This window comes from Nestor notabilis, unplaced genomic scaffold (assembly GCF_000696875.1).
Source record: "Nestor notabilis isolate BGI_N333 unplaced genomic scaffold, ASM69687v1 scaffold4282, whole genome shotgun sequence".
Lineage (NCBI taxonomy): Eukaryota > Metazoa > Chordata > Aves > Psittaciformes > Psittacidae > Nestor > Nestor notabilis.
The window spans coordinates 2,312-18,902 of record NW_009919527.1 but is presented as its reverse complement, the minus strand read 5'-3'; the positions used below and the strand labels follow the sequence as shown (position 1 = coordinate 18,902).

The following is a 16,591-nucleotide window of genomic DNA, read 5'->3' as shown; positions in this document are numbered from 1 at the left end:
ATTTAGGAGATAAATAAAATACCGTGCAGTGTGGGCAGTTATACCATACAGAGGTGAAAAATGAGATTCTTTCAAATTCCCTTTCTACTGATGTGCTCTTCCTAATAGCTACTGAATGTCCAAACTCGTCCCAGGAGTATCCTTTTCATCTTTTGGATTATGTTTTGCTAAGGAACATGACCTTCAACTTTACACTTCTACACCTTAATCCTGCCAACATGCATGTGCTGGAGACGGTCCATGTAAGCACTCCTTGATTCGGAGGATGGCTCCTACAGTGGTGTAGCTCGTGGTAGCACAGGTAAAACATTTATCCCCTTTCAATTTGAGCAATGTAGATTCCAAAACACTGAACAGGAAAATGGTGCTTGCTTTTATAATGACACCCCTCCAGCCATATGCTCAGGACTAAGTACAACACAAATGTATGTTAGTAAGATCAGAGTTGTGATCGATCTTATTGTTTGATTTAAATTGACTTCTTTATGTCTGTGGAGCAAAAGTTAATGCTTATATAGCAATAGTTTTTAAGGTGAAAGAGAGTGGTAGGTAACTGAAACTAAAAATGGATCTGGGTTATATTTAAATTTTTGGTAATCAAAGAGATTAAGGAAGAAGGGAGTTCCTAAGAATTGAAGTATATGTGATCAGGCTTCACATATAATAAAAATAATAATTTCTTGTAATGGTTTTGTTCTGAAAAGTGCCCTAAAAAATATATTGTGTTAAACCCTGAAATCATGCGTTTTCAACTTATGTAGCAAAAGCTGCCCTTTTGCCCTTTTTCTCCAGCTTGGATTTTTTCTTACAACTCTTTTGGTTTCATATCCACCAAAACAAAAACATATTTTCAGTTTGACCACAGAGAGAAAGGCCACTGCATTTTTCCCTCTCTAGAAATGATTTACTAATATTTACTAATTCACTAAATACAAGCACCTCAGAACACTTCTGTCTTTTTAGCTTTGGGAAAAATCTGAGCATGCACTTCATGGATTCAGCCTGAGATACTTCGCTTTAATCTTTTTCAATGCATCATTTAATTGGCTTTACCCTGACTTCATGCCACTGACTTCTGTGGAGGAGTACAGCAGGGTCAGAATCAACCCCTGCATATTTATTCTATCTGTTGGTGACTGTTACAGAAAAAGAACTAGCACTCAGAGGGTGGAAAAAAGGGAGAAAGAGGTTTTCCAGTAGGGTAGATGTTTGAATTAATATGCTTGCACTACTTTAAAACAAGTAATGCCAAATAAATTACTTCGCATAATTTAAAATGTTCTAGTGTGCTAAATGTGCTAAAAGCTGATGTGGGTAATAAGGTGCAAAAGCTGGCTCTAACAGGACCGTGGAGAATGGATCAAGAAAGTCCCACTTGTAATGGAATTGCAACAGGCAAGATTTTGCTTGTGAAATGCACTGTTAGTGTATAATGGACACACATGTTGTGTCTTGTGGTAGAAAAGACTTGTTATGGCCAATGAGCTTCCTAGAACTTCTATGGAATAGCTACACAAGTGTATATTCCATATATATCTATATGTGTATATATACCACATAGAAGTCTCTTTTCTACTATGCAAAATACTGCATTCACCACTCCTCTCCCCCAGATCTCATATGTACCCTTATTCAGAGCATGAAGCAATTAAGGGATGATGACTTTAGATACTGTTTTCTGCTGTACAAGCACTATGGACTCAGAAGGATGCTAAATTGTCCCATTTGTAGAAATAAAGAGCTTTCTGAATTTCTATAACTATCTCAAACCAGCTAGAATTTGCATCCCAATTTTTCCCGAGGATAAACCAATCCATCCTACATAACACTTCACAGAAGCTTTCCTTATCTAGTTACTGAGAATCACCTGTCCTGGACAGGTCTCTTTTAAGTCCTCCGTTTATGAGGTTTTGTGGTCACCCAAAGCTCCTCCCTAGCTTAGAGTTTTGAAGAGACCTTCATTTGTATTTCCCTGCGCTTCAGCTGTGCTGCTGACTTTGCCTTTTCTGCTCAAGCAGACCTTTATATAGCAATACGTTATCTCCTCCTGGGAAGAGGCTCACTGTGGACAAAGTAGCCTGGTCTCTCTGCTGTTTGGGCGGCACGTGGTCTGCACATTGCAGCTGGGATGTCTCCAGCAGAGCACTTTTTTAAGCTCTACAGCTCCAATCCCCCATTCCCAGTGCTATGTATTCATAACCTAAACTCAGTGGCTCCCTGACACTAACAGTGGGCTTTTGGGCACTACCATGGCTTTGAGTGGAAATATTAAAGAGGCAATCAAACCATTCTGTCACTTCTGGCCAAAAAGTGGGAATCAGAGGAAATCCAGTGTGGTGAAGAATGAAAGAGGAAAAGATGCAGAGAGTGAAGCCTGGTCATTGCAAGAATGATTGAGTTGTAGGTGCTCAGGTGTGAGACCTCCTTGGCAGACTAGTGTAAAGTCCAAATCTATGAGAACATGACATGAGTCACTGTCAGTGATCTATTTATTGTGGAAGCAGAAAACAAGCTGGGGAATTTCCCTGAGAGACAGTAAGGTCTTGTGTAAGGTCGCCTTGTAGTTAGGGGACTGCTGCAGCTTTGGCAATGGTTCCAAGGGAGAGCACCAAGACAGTGATTTCTTTAGCTGCACTTGCCTTGAATTAAAAATAATGGAAAGCAAAATATTGCAGAGGTTTTGTCTCAGAATTTCAGTGGTTGATTTAAAAAGTGTGGAAAATTTTCTATTTGTCTGTCTCTCCCTTGTCTATTCTGTTTTCCTAATGCTAGGACTTAGCAGGGAGATTCCACTTTCATGCTGAAACAGAAATTGTTTGTATGTACGTTTTACATAAAGCTTTGAGGCTGTACATTGCCTTAAAGAACTGTCAACACTTTCTTGGAGGAAAAAAATTAAGTGGTTTCTATGATTCTATAAGGAAATGATGGAAAAGAGTTATCTTTTAGAACTGAGAAGCTGAAGAAGGGTCACACAAAGCTATACTGGAAATGCTGAAGAAGGTTCAAACCCACTTTTTTGAGTTGAGGACTTTATACACTGGAGGTGGAATTAGTGATGTAGCCTAGCTGCAATATTCCAGATCAATAATCCTACCCACAAGTACAAACTACTCCTCCTTATCTTACAAAGCTTTGAAGAGCTCTCAGTTTTTACTTTCAAAAATGAATTTTTCCTCCAATCCTTTCATTTTTCTGTTTGGTTGTTTGTTGGGTTTTTGAGGGGTTTTGTTTTATCTTCTTTTTTGTGTTTTTTTTTTTTTATTTGTTTGCTTGTTTCAATTCAGCCTACTACCCCTTAATGCAAGGCTGCATAGAGCTGCAAAGAAGTGATAGTACAGAAGGATAACAGTACAGAGTTTGCATCCCATGATACACCCACAAAGCCAAGGTACAGTGAGATCACACCAGGACCCTGATGGGAAGACCCTACCAGCTGCTGCCAGGGACTACAATAAAAAGGCACCAAAGAAAGTTTTGTGCTCCTTAGTGTAATCCACCAGCTTGATGTCACTGACATTGACCATTAGCTTGTCTCCTACTTTTAAGGAGACCACAGCACCCAGATAAATGGGCTGGAACCAGCTATTTCCATTTTCACTAAGAGTCTTGGTGCCAGTCAGCAGCTGGGTGGGCTCAGGATAACTGTCAGTGACTTTGGTGATGATCTCAGTGACAGAATTTGGTTTATTGTGGCTTTCAATAGGCCCTCGGAAAGTGACCTGAGCATAGACATAGTAGTCCCCAGACACAGGTATCACCAGTGCGCTGCTGGAGTAACTCAGGTTGTTCTTTGTAAAAGCCAAGCCTCTTTTGTCTTCCCACTGCAGAATGGGCAGATGGTTTCCCATGGTGTTGGTGAGATCTTGTTTCTTCACTGCAGGAGGAAGAAAGAGGGAGAAGGGGTAGGTTAGTTTACTTTAGCCAGGGATATATCGCTGGATTCAATGTGAGATCTCTACTACAAAAGATGAACTATTTAAATGGAGTAATCAAAATGCTAGGACAGAAATGTTGTTATTTTACAGTTTGAAAACTGTGATGAAGTGGCTGCAGGCCAACTGTCCAGTGATGGTTTTGGAGGGTGCTCATAGGGCATCCAGATTAAGCAAAGAGGAGTTTAAGTCAAGGGTGTTTTTGGAAGACCTTGGCCAGTACAGGCTGCCTGGAGTATGCCGTGACTGGATGTCCTGGTTGTGGGCAGATCCTGAATGATGAGACTGTCCTTCCTAAAGGCTGAGTCTCATGGCACTGTGGAGCAATACCCTATGCATCTGAGGTGCTATCTTACTAATTTACAGAGTAAAAACCTTGTCCTTAAGTGAAACCAGTTCTAGGGCAGTTGCACACATGGTTACCATACCTGTAGCTAATGGTTCAGGACAGTAATAAAAAAATACTAAAGCATCATTTCTTCAGTAGCTATGGATTGCAGTTACGTTTCTTAGACATTATTGTGCATGCAAATATTTCCCCATGATCAGCATGCTCTATCACGAAACACTGAGTCACTTTTATTCCAGCCAAGTTGCTTCTGAAGGATGTTAGATTTTGTTATCCCATGTGTCAAGCTTTGTGAGTGTTCTCAATGAAATATTTTCTTGTTTGGTTTATCTTTGGTTTACCAGTGTCCTTTGATTTTAACATAAACTCCTAAGACCCGGCTGTGCTTCAAGAGGCCCAATTCTAAAGCAGCATAATACATTTACAACCATTTTTATCTCTTTCTTTCTTTTTCTTTTATTTCTTCGATACTTTGCTGAAACAAACCCTAAGCTGGTGTTAGCCTCAGCTTTCTCCAGAGTTTTTCCCAGTGTTATGGTTAGCTGATCAGAAGCAGAGCTCTAAACCAGACCCCAGCATCAATCTGATCCAGGCTGAGGATGCTCCCCCGGCTGCAAGGGTCTTGGGATGAATCAGGGAACTGCTGTACTATTCCCTTTGCCTTTCCTTCTCTCTTTTAATTTCTCTCACAAAACAACCAGGAGAATAAGTCCTAGAACTTACTAATTTTCTTCTGCAGGGAAGCAAAAGAGTTTGCTATTTACTATCTGCCACATGAAATTATTGTAGTAAAAGAGCAGCTGAAGCAGTGGAAAGGAAGAAGATAAAAACTATTCAGATTCTGCCAGGTATTAAAATGAACCTGAAAAGTTAATCTTAAATGCTGAAAAAGACTGTGGTATCTGATTTCCAGGAAATGAGATATTTTTCATGAGCTTGAGTTGATAGATTTATTTTGATTCGGTATTTGGGGAAGGGGCACACTTGCATGGGCAGGGATGCAAATGGCATGTAGGTAAGTGGAAGCTTTGATATTCTCTTGACAACAGCCATTAGGTTTATCCTGGGTGAAATGAGGTTCAGAAGAACCAATATGCTCTGCTCCCAGTGGCATCTATTTCCCTCTTTTTTCTAGAAATTAGTAATCCTTAAAGAGACAAGAAGGTGTTACGAGTGTGATTTCTTGCGTATTCTCTGAGTAGCACAACAAAATAATGGGGTTTTTTAGCCTGCCTGTCAGTGCTGCTGAAGTATCAAATTGTTCTGGTCTTTCCCCAGGAGGCAAAGTACATGAGGGCAGTATTTCTGTGTGGGAGGGATTGTAGTAGCAAGCCAAGCTAAATTATAGCAGTATTATAAAAACTATGAGGCTTAGAACCAATGGAGCTTTTCCTGATACTAAGAGATAGGAATAAAGTGGAAGTGCTCATGGTCTGCCTCCATCCTCATCTCCTTCTCAGGGTGTCTAAAGACAGGTCTGAGTCCTGGCAAAAGCTGAAGTAGCATTTGGGTCATTCTCAGGTTTACAAGAATTTGGAGTAACACGTCTCAGAGATCTGTTGGTAGCAGATGAAATACTGTTTGACATGGGAAGGATCAGAAAAGATCAGACAAATTCCAGAAAATGTCCTGGGCTCTTTTCCATCTTGGGAATTTTTTGGGAAAATTGAAGAGAAGCTGCATGTGAAATACTCTTTTCCATGCAGAATGACGCATTTAAAAGTCAGTGACACCCAGTTCTTCAATGTCTTTTATAACTTACAGGCAGCTTAGTGAAGTACATGATTTCCTAACTTCTAGAATTAGGCAACCGTAAGTTTTACAGCTACAACTTCCCTTTTAGGATAAATCTCACTGTATTGATGCTCTCTATTTTCAAGTTAATTAATTTTCCCATGCTTTCAATCCTGGTCAAGACGAAAAATTCCTGTTCAGATGCTTTTGAATACAACACATCTTTTCTAGCAGCATTTTTACTTTATAGTTTTCATTTACTTCTTTCACAAATAGATGGAGCTATACTTCCTATCATGTTTACTCGTGAAGCCAATGAAATTTGCTTTTAATAAGGGATTCATTGCTACAGTACCTTCAGCTTTCCCATCCGCTATAAAATTTGGTATCTCTTACATGTGAAATTATTTCCCCATTCCCCAAATCTCTTTTGGTTTAGTCTCTTGCTGAAGAATTCCTGTTGCTTGGCAGCTTTTGGGTACATTTTGGGGCATATTGCTGAATTTGGGGGGTTTCTGCAATTCTTAGCCCTCACTGGTGTGAAAGCCAATGAATACTGGACTCTGAAGCCAGACTCTGGGTCTCAGTGAGAGGTTAGAGTCTGAGTCTCCTGTTGTACTAAAGCCCTTGAACAACATGTATTGCAAACTCCTGTGGCTGCAGGGTTTCTGTCACTCAAGATTGTGCCTTGGGAGTTTAATAACTACCCTAAGACAGGTCCTTGCTTCCAACAATCAAGTGGAACCAGAAAGTGATGTTCTACCTGGCTTTAGTGGAGCTCTTGGGGGCCATCGGCAGCATAGTGAGAGCCAGGTACCTTGATGGGGTTTCTGCACCATGCCACAGGCTGGTGACAAGAAGAAATAGGCATTGGTCTGTATCATGACCCAAAGTGCAACCAAACAAGTCAGAGAGGGGATGGTGGCATGGCATTGTCAGCACTAAATACATGTTACTGCACAGGGGAGAATGGGGATGAGAAAAGTCCTAGCCAGGCATTCTTCATCAGCTATCGTCACCCAGGAAGAAGAGATCTTGATACCAGTTTGGATAAGCTCAGAATGCTCAGTGTGTGTTAAAAAGACCAAAAGCAGGTGGAACATTCATAATAAAGGAACAGAAATGAAAACATTGAGTCATTCTGCTATTGCTAGTTCAACAGTGCATTGCTGTGAAAGTACTGTGGCTAGTTCTCACCTTCAGAATATACGCGTCTCAACAACTATATGTGACAGACAGAATATATGTGTTAGAATAGAGAGCTGGAAGAGGTTTCCTACAAGTGAGAGTTTGTAGTCTACCACTTTCACTTTGCAAAATATACCTGGGGTGGGGGAATGTCACATAGACTTGAAGAATAATTACTCCTTTTTCACTTCGTATGCATGAGCCATGGCTCCTGAGAAGACAAGGGGGCACCGAAGAAATCATTATGCAGTAAGTTTAAAATAGCAGGAAATATTTCCTGACTGCGATGCACTGCTAAGCTTGGGAACTCATTGCCACAGAGTTCAGCACCAGAAATATGCTTGGGCTAAAAAAAAGGTCAAAGATAAGCTCATGGAAATTAGGTTCTCTGATGCCTACATAGTACAGCAGCCTGGGTGTAGCCTCTTTGCTCAGAATCCCCTTAGCTTTTTCTTCTCATGCTTGCTGTGGCCAAATGTGACTGCTCCCTCTCTCTAGCATGAGGGGAATTGGGAAATGGAAAGGCTAATGCTAGCAGACATGGTTCTATTTCTTTTGCAAATGTGCACTTAAGCAAAGATATGATTCTGAACAAGGTCAGTTTTGGAGGTCTAGAAACCTGCATGCAATAGAGGATGGGACCAAGAAAGGAGCTTGTGGATTAGGGAAAGTAAACTATGCTGGCAAAAAAATCACCTCTGGAATACCAACTGATTTAACCCTGTAGGTGAAAATTTGTGGGAAGCATCATGACACCTTGCATGTTTCAAGTTACTAACATGCTCCCCTGGTACAACACACAGGGTGTTAGGGTTGCCTCTGCAGTAGGATTTTGAGAGCTGTAAATTGCTTTAAGTCAGAGCAGCTGGAGAGCCTTTCAGCATTTCGCTCCATCCACATGGGAACCAGCCATGAATTTTTCCTCTTTCCTGGAAATACCTACATTTTCCAGGTGGAAAATGCCGGTGAGGATGGGGGAGAGCTCAGGACAGTGTCCTTGGTGTGGTAACAGATACACCTTCAAGGCTGAGGTGGTGAGATGGTGGCTTTGCAGTTGCTAGTAGCCCCTTAGAAACATTTTGCAGTCTACCCTGCAATAGGGCTTATTGTGACAGCACCTTCCTAATACAGGATAAGGGCTTGGAGGTGTTCAGCTGGCCATTACCATCCTTTTGCTTGCTCTGACATGTGTTAGAGTTGATCTCATGAAAAAGAGGAGCAGTTTGATGGCAACACAGTGTGTGTGGCCTGAGCCAGATCTTGCAGAAAAAATGAGGTCTAAAACTGGTCTTATTTTACCTGATTTTCTTCCAAAATTGGTAGTTTTTCCCACTCCACTGCTCCATGATGGCTCCTTCCCTTGCCTTTTCTAAGGGTTTCAGAAGATCACTAAGATACCAGGTACCTATCTAAGTATCTATAGCACCAGGTATCTATCGAAGTACAGTTGCAAGAGCTGCTCCTCCAATGGAAGAAACATAGAATCCTATAATGGTTTGTGTTAGAAAGGACCTTAAGATCATCTAGTCCTAAACCCTCTGCCATGGGCAGTGATGTCTCCATCTTGGAAAAGTGGCAACACTTCTGTTGACTTCCTCCTTTGCAGAGCCTTTCCTACAAACACAGCCAAACAGTCAATCTGTTGTGGTCAGCAAGGCAATACAACGCCTGATCCTATCAGGTCCATATAAACTTAGATTACATCTGCTGGAAGACTCATGCAAAACGCTTCATTTTTGAACGAGCATTACCTGTCAGGTGAGCTCTTGGCTTTTCAGCACTGGAAAGTGTATCTGTAGCTGAGGGAAAAAGGAGAAAAAGTAGTGAGTAAGCGGGTTTGCTGCTCTTGAAGTCAATGAGATGTGAGTGGTGATCAGTGCTGCTGAGGAAACCTGTGCAGCCCCTTTCCATTTCTGCATGAGTCAAGGGTTACTTGCTGGGATTGTTTATGACACCATTGAAGTAATAAAATCCCTTGGTATATGGGTGAGCTAGTCAGACCTACTGTGCTGTTGACAGGGCACATCGTGGCTGTGTCTTATATTGTTGGAGCGTGAACTGAGGAGAGCTGTGGTGTACATGGACCACAGGGTTGTGTGCGTGGGATCCCGAATCCATGTTTTTACATGTCATGGTGATCCCAGAGAGCTGCAGGGAATGTCTGTGCCTGCACAGAAGGAGCTTGCCCAGCCCTGGGATTAGGAGTGTGTGCGCACTTTCACTATGGCCCCAGATATCTCCCTGCATCTTGTCACCAAGGTTTGTCTCTGTCTGCCTTGGCTGTTTTGCCTGGAAGGGGTTTGAGTGCTGCAGCAGCTATTGCTAAACCTCAGCACACAAAGGTGTTGGGCATGGGGGGACGAAGTGGCAAACTTACCAGTATCTACTGCCCGTTGCTTCAGAAAGCGAGAGCCCTTCTCTTCTGTGACCTGCAGAAGAGATTCCAACCGGTTAGCTCCATGCTCCAAGATGTACAGCACCTCCATAGAGGGTCTTGTTTGTGTTTTCCCAGAAAATGGAATGTGCTACAGTAATATTATAGAGTTCAGATAGAGTTTTTGTGTAAAAGAACAAGCCCTGACAAGACTTTGCTTCATTGCAAGAGCTCTCTGCTCTTTGAAACCGCCTCTGTCTCAGAAAGGGTGGCATGGTCAGGACCTGGGCTCCCATAGTGGTGGTTGTGTTCAACTCTAGTCTTGTTCAGAGGCTGGACAAGCCCTTGGCATAACTGGGAGAGGGCTGGCAGAGAGGTCTGTGTGAAAGAGTGATTGCTAGCCCTCCATTGGGATGGTGACTCCATACAGCACTACTGGAGCATCTCTGCAGCTTAGAGACTCTCCTGTTCCTCAATCTTTGCAGAGCAAGCAGAGCAATGTGAGCAATCCCTCCCTGTCTCAAGACTGTCTGGAATGTTGGGCAGCCTCTTTGTTGGATAGAAAGGAGCTGAGCCTGTCTGAGAGTGCAGGTGGCAGAGGGCGAGTTCTGCAGCTAACTGATGCTCCACCAAGGGATGGCAGGGTGATTTCCAGATCCTTGCCTCTTACATTTCAGTCTAGAGCTGAACCCCTGCATGCTCATAACCCATCCCTGTGCCAACATGCATTTGCAGGGCAGCAGGACATGGCCCTGAGATGCGTCAAGTGGTTCTGAAGTTTAGGTCATGCAGTTCAAAGGGAAGCTGCTGTCTGTCTGCCACATGCCTAACAGGGCTTCTGAATAATGCTTGGGCACAGCCAGCGGCTTCTTGCCAAGCACCAATTCTTTTATGGCTCCTAACTGGAGGATGCTGTGGGATGCTGACTCTGGATCCAGCCTCCCTGTGGTGTGAGGAGCATCCCTTATGCTTTCCCCAGGGCACAATTCATTGCAGGTCTATGCCAATAGTGTAGTTGCAGAAAGCACATAGTTTGGGATATTGCAGCCAGCTCAGAGCTGGTCATCAGGAACCCCATTACTCAAAGTTTGTTAGGAGCATGTTGGTCTGATACAGTGTGTTTTATGAATAGCTACAATAAATACATTAAATAGAGTAAACTGCTACTGATCAGTTTGCAGCTAGTGATTTGATGTATATTACTTCATAAACAGGCTGAAATAATATTATTAACATATAGATGCTGAAGCTGTCTCTTGTTGCCTGTGTCTTGCACAACTTCAAATACTGCAGGAAAAGTAGGAAATAGATAATATATAGTGGCTGGGGAAAGAAGACTGGTTTTGGGAGAAGAGTCAGGCTGCCTGGGTTTGGGGACTACCAGCTGCACTACTAAGCCCAGAGACAGATACTTAAACGTTTTACTAGAAGGGAACATCCATATGGTCCTGCAGAAAACCATGATTTCTAAACCAGTTATTCCAATGTGTTGGAATAAAATGGAGAAGGAAAACTGCAGGGAAAATCCTGTTTTTTAAACCCATTCCCCACCTGTGCACACAGCCACAGCAGTCTGCTGCTCTGCAGGAAACGTTATTCAGAAGAGACGGTGGTGTGAGAACTGTGTAGCTGACAGAGAAATGGTGTTGCCCTGCCAGTGAGATATCTGGGCCTTTCATTATGACTAATGACTTTCTTAAGGATCCTGCCTGCTTGCTGTGGTGTCTAAACATGACTGTACTTCTGATGTGACACAATCATAGCCAGGTGATGTGACACTGTCATAGCCAGGTGACTGTCTTTCCCTTGGAGGGGAGCACAAGATGCGCTTGGAGGATTTTCCTTAACTCCCTTGCTTTTGGCCAGATGTATATGTGTATGAGTTGATTTACACCGTTATTTATATGATACTTCCTACATATTTAAGAAGTGGCATACTTTCTAACGATGCTTAGTACTGCAATGAGCTGCAAATCAATCACGAAACTACATTTAATCATGTAGTTTCAGTGGGACTGCTTAAATATTTAAAGCCTACCTTCTGCTGGAGTACTGTACATAAACTCAGATGTTGCAATACAAACAGAGACGATGGGAAAGTGGGAAGGACAGAAGGAAGAATTCTGGGATATTTTGGGGGTTTGCTTGGTTTTGTTTTTTTAATAAAAAAGATTTTTACTGAAAACTGAGGAGAAAGCTGCATTCAGAGATGCTAAAGGACAGTGTGATGCAGGGTGTTGAGGGGTGTGGTTGTTCTTGTTGCTTGGTAAAGTTAGGGTTCTTACTTTTCCTGGTTGTGCTATTTGATAAGAATACATATTGCTAAAGCCAAAAAGAAGGGCTGAACATCCCCACTCACACACTTTGCCTCTTGCACCTCCAGGAAGGGCTGGGGCTATATGATGGAGAACTGCATGGGAAAACCAGTTTGGCATTGCAGGCAGAGAGATTAATAAGCAAAATATCCCCGGCACCTCCATCCTATCTGTTTTTAGGAGAAGACACTGTTTTACAGACAGGGTCTGTACAGGTCATGCAAGGTACATGCACACACAGTTTTGCTAGCTCCAGAGATGCTGCATGGCCTGGACTGGGCAGTTTTGGTAGGGACCTGTCCTGTGCCACTAACAACTGGCTTTGATGCCTTTCAAGGGCCTTTAGGTACAGGACAAGAGGAATGGCTTGAACCTGCCAGAGGGGAGATTGAGATGAGCTCTGAGGCAGAAGCTCTTCCCTCAAGGGTGCTGAGGCGCTGGCACAGGGTGCCCACAGAAGCTGTGGCTGCCCCATCCCTGGCAGTGTTCAAGGCCAGGTTGGACACAGGGGCTTGGAGCAACCTGCTCTAGTGGAAGGGGTCCCTGCCTGTGGCAGGGGCTGGAGCTGGAGCAGCTTTAAGGTCTCTTTCAACACAAACCATTCCATGATTTTAATATTCTATGATTCTAAGACTTTAAAGTCCCTCCTGTACTGCAACAGCTCCCTTCTCCACTGCAAGACTGACATGGCACACAGGTTCATGTCAACCCTTTGGACAGGTTTTTGAATTTCCCTTTACAGTGCTTGTGGTCCTGGCATGCCAAGGGTGGCATGAAAATAAACCCAAGTACCAACATCTCCTGTGCTCTGATTTTTTGGCCTAGCTGAGCAGGTTGCTAAGGCAGCCAGAAGATGCTCTCCTGGCTGCTGTGCCATTCCATTGGTAGATTTGTGCACTCAGACTGAAACTTGGCTTCACTTTGGGAAGGATACACAGCGTTCCTGGACCTTTCTCTAGAAAGGCATCACTAGAGCTTTTTATAGATTTCCTGCTAATAACACCAGCTGTGTGTTATTGCTTAAAGAGCCCTATTCCCTCACGTTGTTCTGCCTTGAAAAGCAAAAGAAAGTGATTTTTTTTTTCCAAAAGGGAAGCAGTGTAGTGAGCCTGGAAGGTGTCCAGGGAGGATACTCATCCTCAGAATTCAATTATTCATGCAAGATGCGTTATACCATGAGAAAGAATCGGTGGCTCACACATGTTGCTGTCATGACATAACTTTGCTAAAGGGACATTTCTAGAGGAAGTGGTGAGTTTGTATCCCTTTGGAAGCAGAATGTGACACCATGTGCACCCACACAGAGGCAGAGATGAATGAACTGCCTCACCCTGCAGGCAAATGCTAGAGGCAGAACCCTATTGTACAAACCTTCTCTAGCTCCCCTCCCCACTCCTCTACTCCAGGGAGGATGAGCTTCTGCTTTTCACCTGCTGCTGAGTTCCTCCCTTCTTACTGTCCTCAATGCACATGAAGCTGATAATCTGGCATGTGTGACCTCAGCTCTGGTCCTGGGCAATAAGAGGACTCCCATGAGCTTGCTGATGCAAGGGTCAGTGGGCAAACACACATCTGGTGTAAACTTGGGTCTGCCCATTTGCTCCCAATATGCCTAGGGCATCCATACCCCAAAAACAGTGCCACAGGGAGCTCTGACACATGCACCTGGTCTCAACCTTGTCCTCCTAGGTAGGGCTAAGTTTGGATTTAATTAGATATGAGGTCAAATATTAATATTAGATTAAATACATGGTATTAGAGGAGAGATTGAGATGAGCTCTGAGGCAGAAGCTCTTCCCTGTGAGGGTGCTGAGGTGCTGGCACAGGGTGCCCACAGAAGCTGTGGCTGCCCCATCCCTGGCAGTGTTCAAGGCCAGGTTGGACACAGGGGCTTGGAGCAACCTGCTCTAGTGGAAGGTGTCCCTGCCCGTGGCAGGGGTTGGAGCTGGAGGAGCTTTAAGGTCCCTTCTGACACAAACAATTCCCTAATTCTATGATATGAGTCTACCATTCTGATTTGAGTTATCCAAGGGGCACATGAGGAAAGCACGTCTTTTAACAGTCCAGTTGTAGCACTTAAGATGCAGACGGAAATGCAAAAAGTAATTTTCCGGGGAGCCTTTATGCCCAGAAATGTTCCCATAGACTGAAACAGCCTAGAGCCATGCTGAGTGCCTGGGCTCAGAGTGAAACAGCTCTATGGGCAATTAACAGAAAGTCACATAGCCAGACAGAGAGCTCTGCTGCTGGACCATGCTGGTGACAGTCAGTCGCCAGCAGTGAACGAAAAGCTCAGAAGACGCAGGTTCCAGCTGAACTGCAGCTCCACCCCTGGGCTTGGCACGAAGGCAGCAGGCAGAGAGCCAGCCCCAGTGATTATTCTCTTCCTCACTGGGACTCCCAAGAGGCTGTAAGTCATCTGATCATCTCATTGCATCACTGTGGGAGTACTATGCACTAATAATCTGTGCACATGCATGGAAAAGCACACTACTGTAGCCCAGGCTAGAGCAAATCTAATGGCTTAAATTGTACTTTTACTCTTCAGGAGACAAACCCTCACACAGAAATACTTTGCTAACTCTGACAACAAGGTCAAGAGTCAAGATACATTAGTCCAATCAGACAGGCTAACATTCTATTATTGTTTCACTCTCAGATCGTTTCAAGAACTGAACTATTCTGCTCTGTACAGCCTCACAGGACATGAACAAAGAGCAATGCAGCTGAGACTGCCCAAAGCACCTCTTCACTCTGTGTGCACCTGCTCTAGCTGGCCTGAATCATAGAATCACAGACTGATTTGGGATAGAAAGGACACTAAGATCATCCAGTTCCAACCCCTGCCACGGGCAGGGACACCTTCCACTAGAGCAGGTTGCTCCAAGCCCCTGTGTCCAACCTGGCCTTGAACACTGCCAGGGATGGGGCAGCCACAGCTTCTGTGGGCACCCTGTGCCAGCGCCTCAGCACCCTCACAGGGAAGAGCTTCTTCCTTATATCTAACCTGAACTTCCCCTGTTTAAGTTTGAACCCATCACCTCTTGACCTATCACTACAGTCCTTGATGAATAGTTCCTTTCCAGCATCCTTGTACTAGCAGTAAGATGGTCAGTGCAGTAACATGCATTTTCGCTTATGCAAGAAATAGGCAGATTAAACAGCCTGAGGTACTGTCCAGGCCTGATGCATCTCCTCTTAACTCTGCATAAAGGTTTAATAATAACACAGAAGATACTGCACCCTAAGGCCAGCATCAGCTGGCTGCGAGATGCAGGCTGTGCAGACTCGAGGTCGAACTGGCTGGCACGTCTCTGTGCAGCCCAGAGCACATGCGTGCAGCCATGGATACGGCAGTCACGCTCTCCAAACATCCTTAGGCTAAAAGTGTGTGAGGTTAGAAATCTGCCTTCAAGGCCACTTACTAACACTGCTTTGATTTTGTGGTTCCTAACTGAGCCTCAAACAAGAGAAATAATTAACTGGGGAATTTCAGACCTGAAGCTAAAAATTTGAACTGTAATTCTTCTGACCTGTAGGTGTATATACATCTTCCTAGCATGGGGGAGTCCTCCTGAAGTCATAGTCTACTGTGGAAATAGGCACTTGTTTGCAGTCCGGCACAAGAAGGAGAGGGCAGCATAGAAAAGCATTAGAAGCAACCATAGCAGCAAGCTTGTATTGCTAGGAGCAAAGTGAGTGTAGCTGTTTGCCAGAGGAGATGAGCTGAGGAGATCCCTAGATCTAGAGAAAGTTTTAATGGGGAGTAAAAATTGGATGTGAAATTTAGGTTTAGACTCCTTAAGTGTCTCAAATGATGCCTCTGCAGGAATTTCTATTAATAATAAGAGCTGTAGCTGTCTGTCCAGTGATGGATCGACACTGACCTACTGACATCACCAACACAGTCAGCAGATGTTGGCTGAAATAGGATACTGGGAGGGGAATTCTCATTTCTTAACATGAAAGAAGGGAGGAAAATGAACCATACTGTCAAAATCTGGCTGGGATCAGTGGAGAGGCACTGATTTCTGCCAACTAGCCATTTTTCTTAACTGTTTCCTACAGCACATCATCGAAAGTTTTAAAGCTGTGCCTTGTACTGTGACCTTACTGAAATTAAGAGGAACAGAAACCGTTGCCTACAAAGACCGAACCAAAAAAAGATTTATCCCAGACAGACTTGCTCTGCGTGAGGAAGAAGGAATGTAATGGCAAGTTTCGTGCATTCCCTTAAACATGAGAAACTCATGAAGAGAATAAAAGAACCAAACAAATGCAACCCTGGAGACGCAGGACGCGGCACAGCAAGATATAAATCAGCCGTCAGTCTCTTACCTGTCCAGCACAGGAGTTGGGTGCTCTGAGGTGGCCGACCAGCAGGTAGGCAGTGGGCAGCATCAGGACCAGCACAGAGAGCAGGCAAAGCAGCACTGCGCAACGTATCCTCTTCAAATCCTCCCTGAGTTGCGCCCTGGCAGATGGGTTGGTCCTAGAAGCCACTTCTTCTACGGTTATTTCAGCCACACGGTCCATGCCAGTGCCTGTCGTGCGAGCTGCTGCTGATCCTGGATGAGAACTGGGAAAGGCAAAATCTCTTCTGGTGTCTGCCCTGCATGGAGACCCCCATTAAATAAGAGCTGGCCCGAGTGTGGGAAGGCACCGACACACACACCCTCCCTCCCAAGGAATGCAC

The 16,591-nt window shown here is 44.0% G+C and overlaps 1 protein-coding gene across 1 annotated transcript; it reads right to left on the bottom strand.

Moving 5' to 3' along the window:
- Window positions 1-3,449: 3,449 nt before the first annotated feature.
- TNFSF15 (tumor necrosis factor (ligand) superfamily, member 15) lies at window positions 3,450-16,431 on the bottom strand. Its single transcript, XM_010010262.1, has 4 exons — window positions 16,234-16,431; window positions 9,584-9,635; window positions 8,958-9,005; window positions 3,450-3,877 (listed from the first exon to the last, which is right to left on the bottom strand). Exons 1-4 carry the CDS (start codon window positions 16,429-16,431, stop codon window positions 3,450-3,452), a joined length of 726 nt encoding a protein of 241 aa, XP_010008564.1.
- Between the last annotated feature and the right edge of the window lie 160 nt (window positions 16,432-16,591).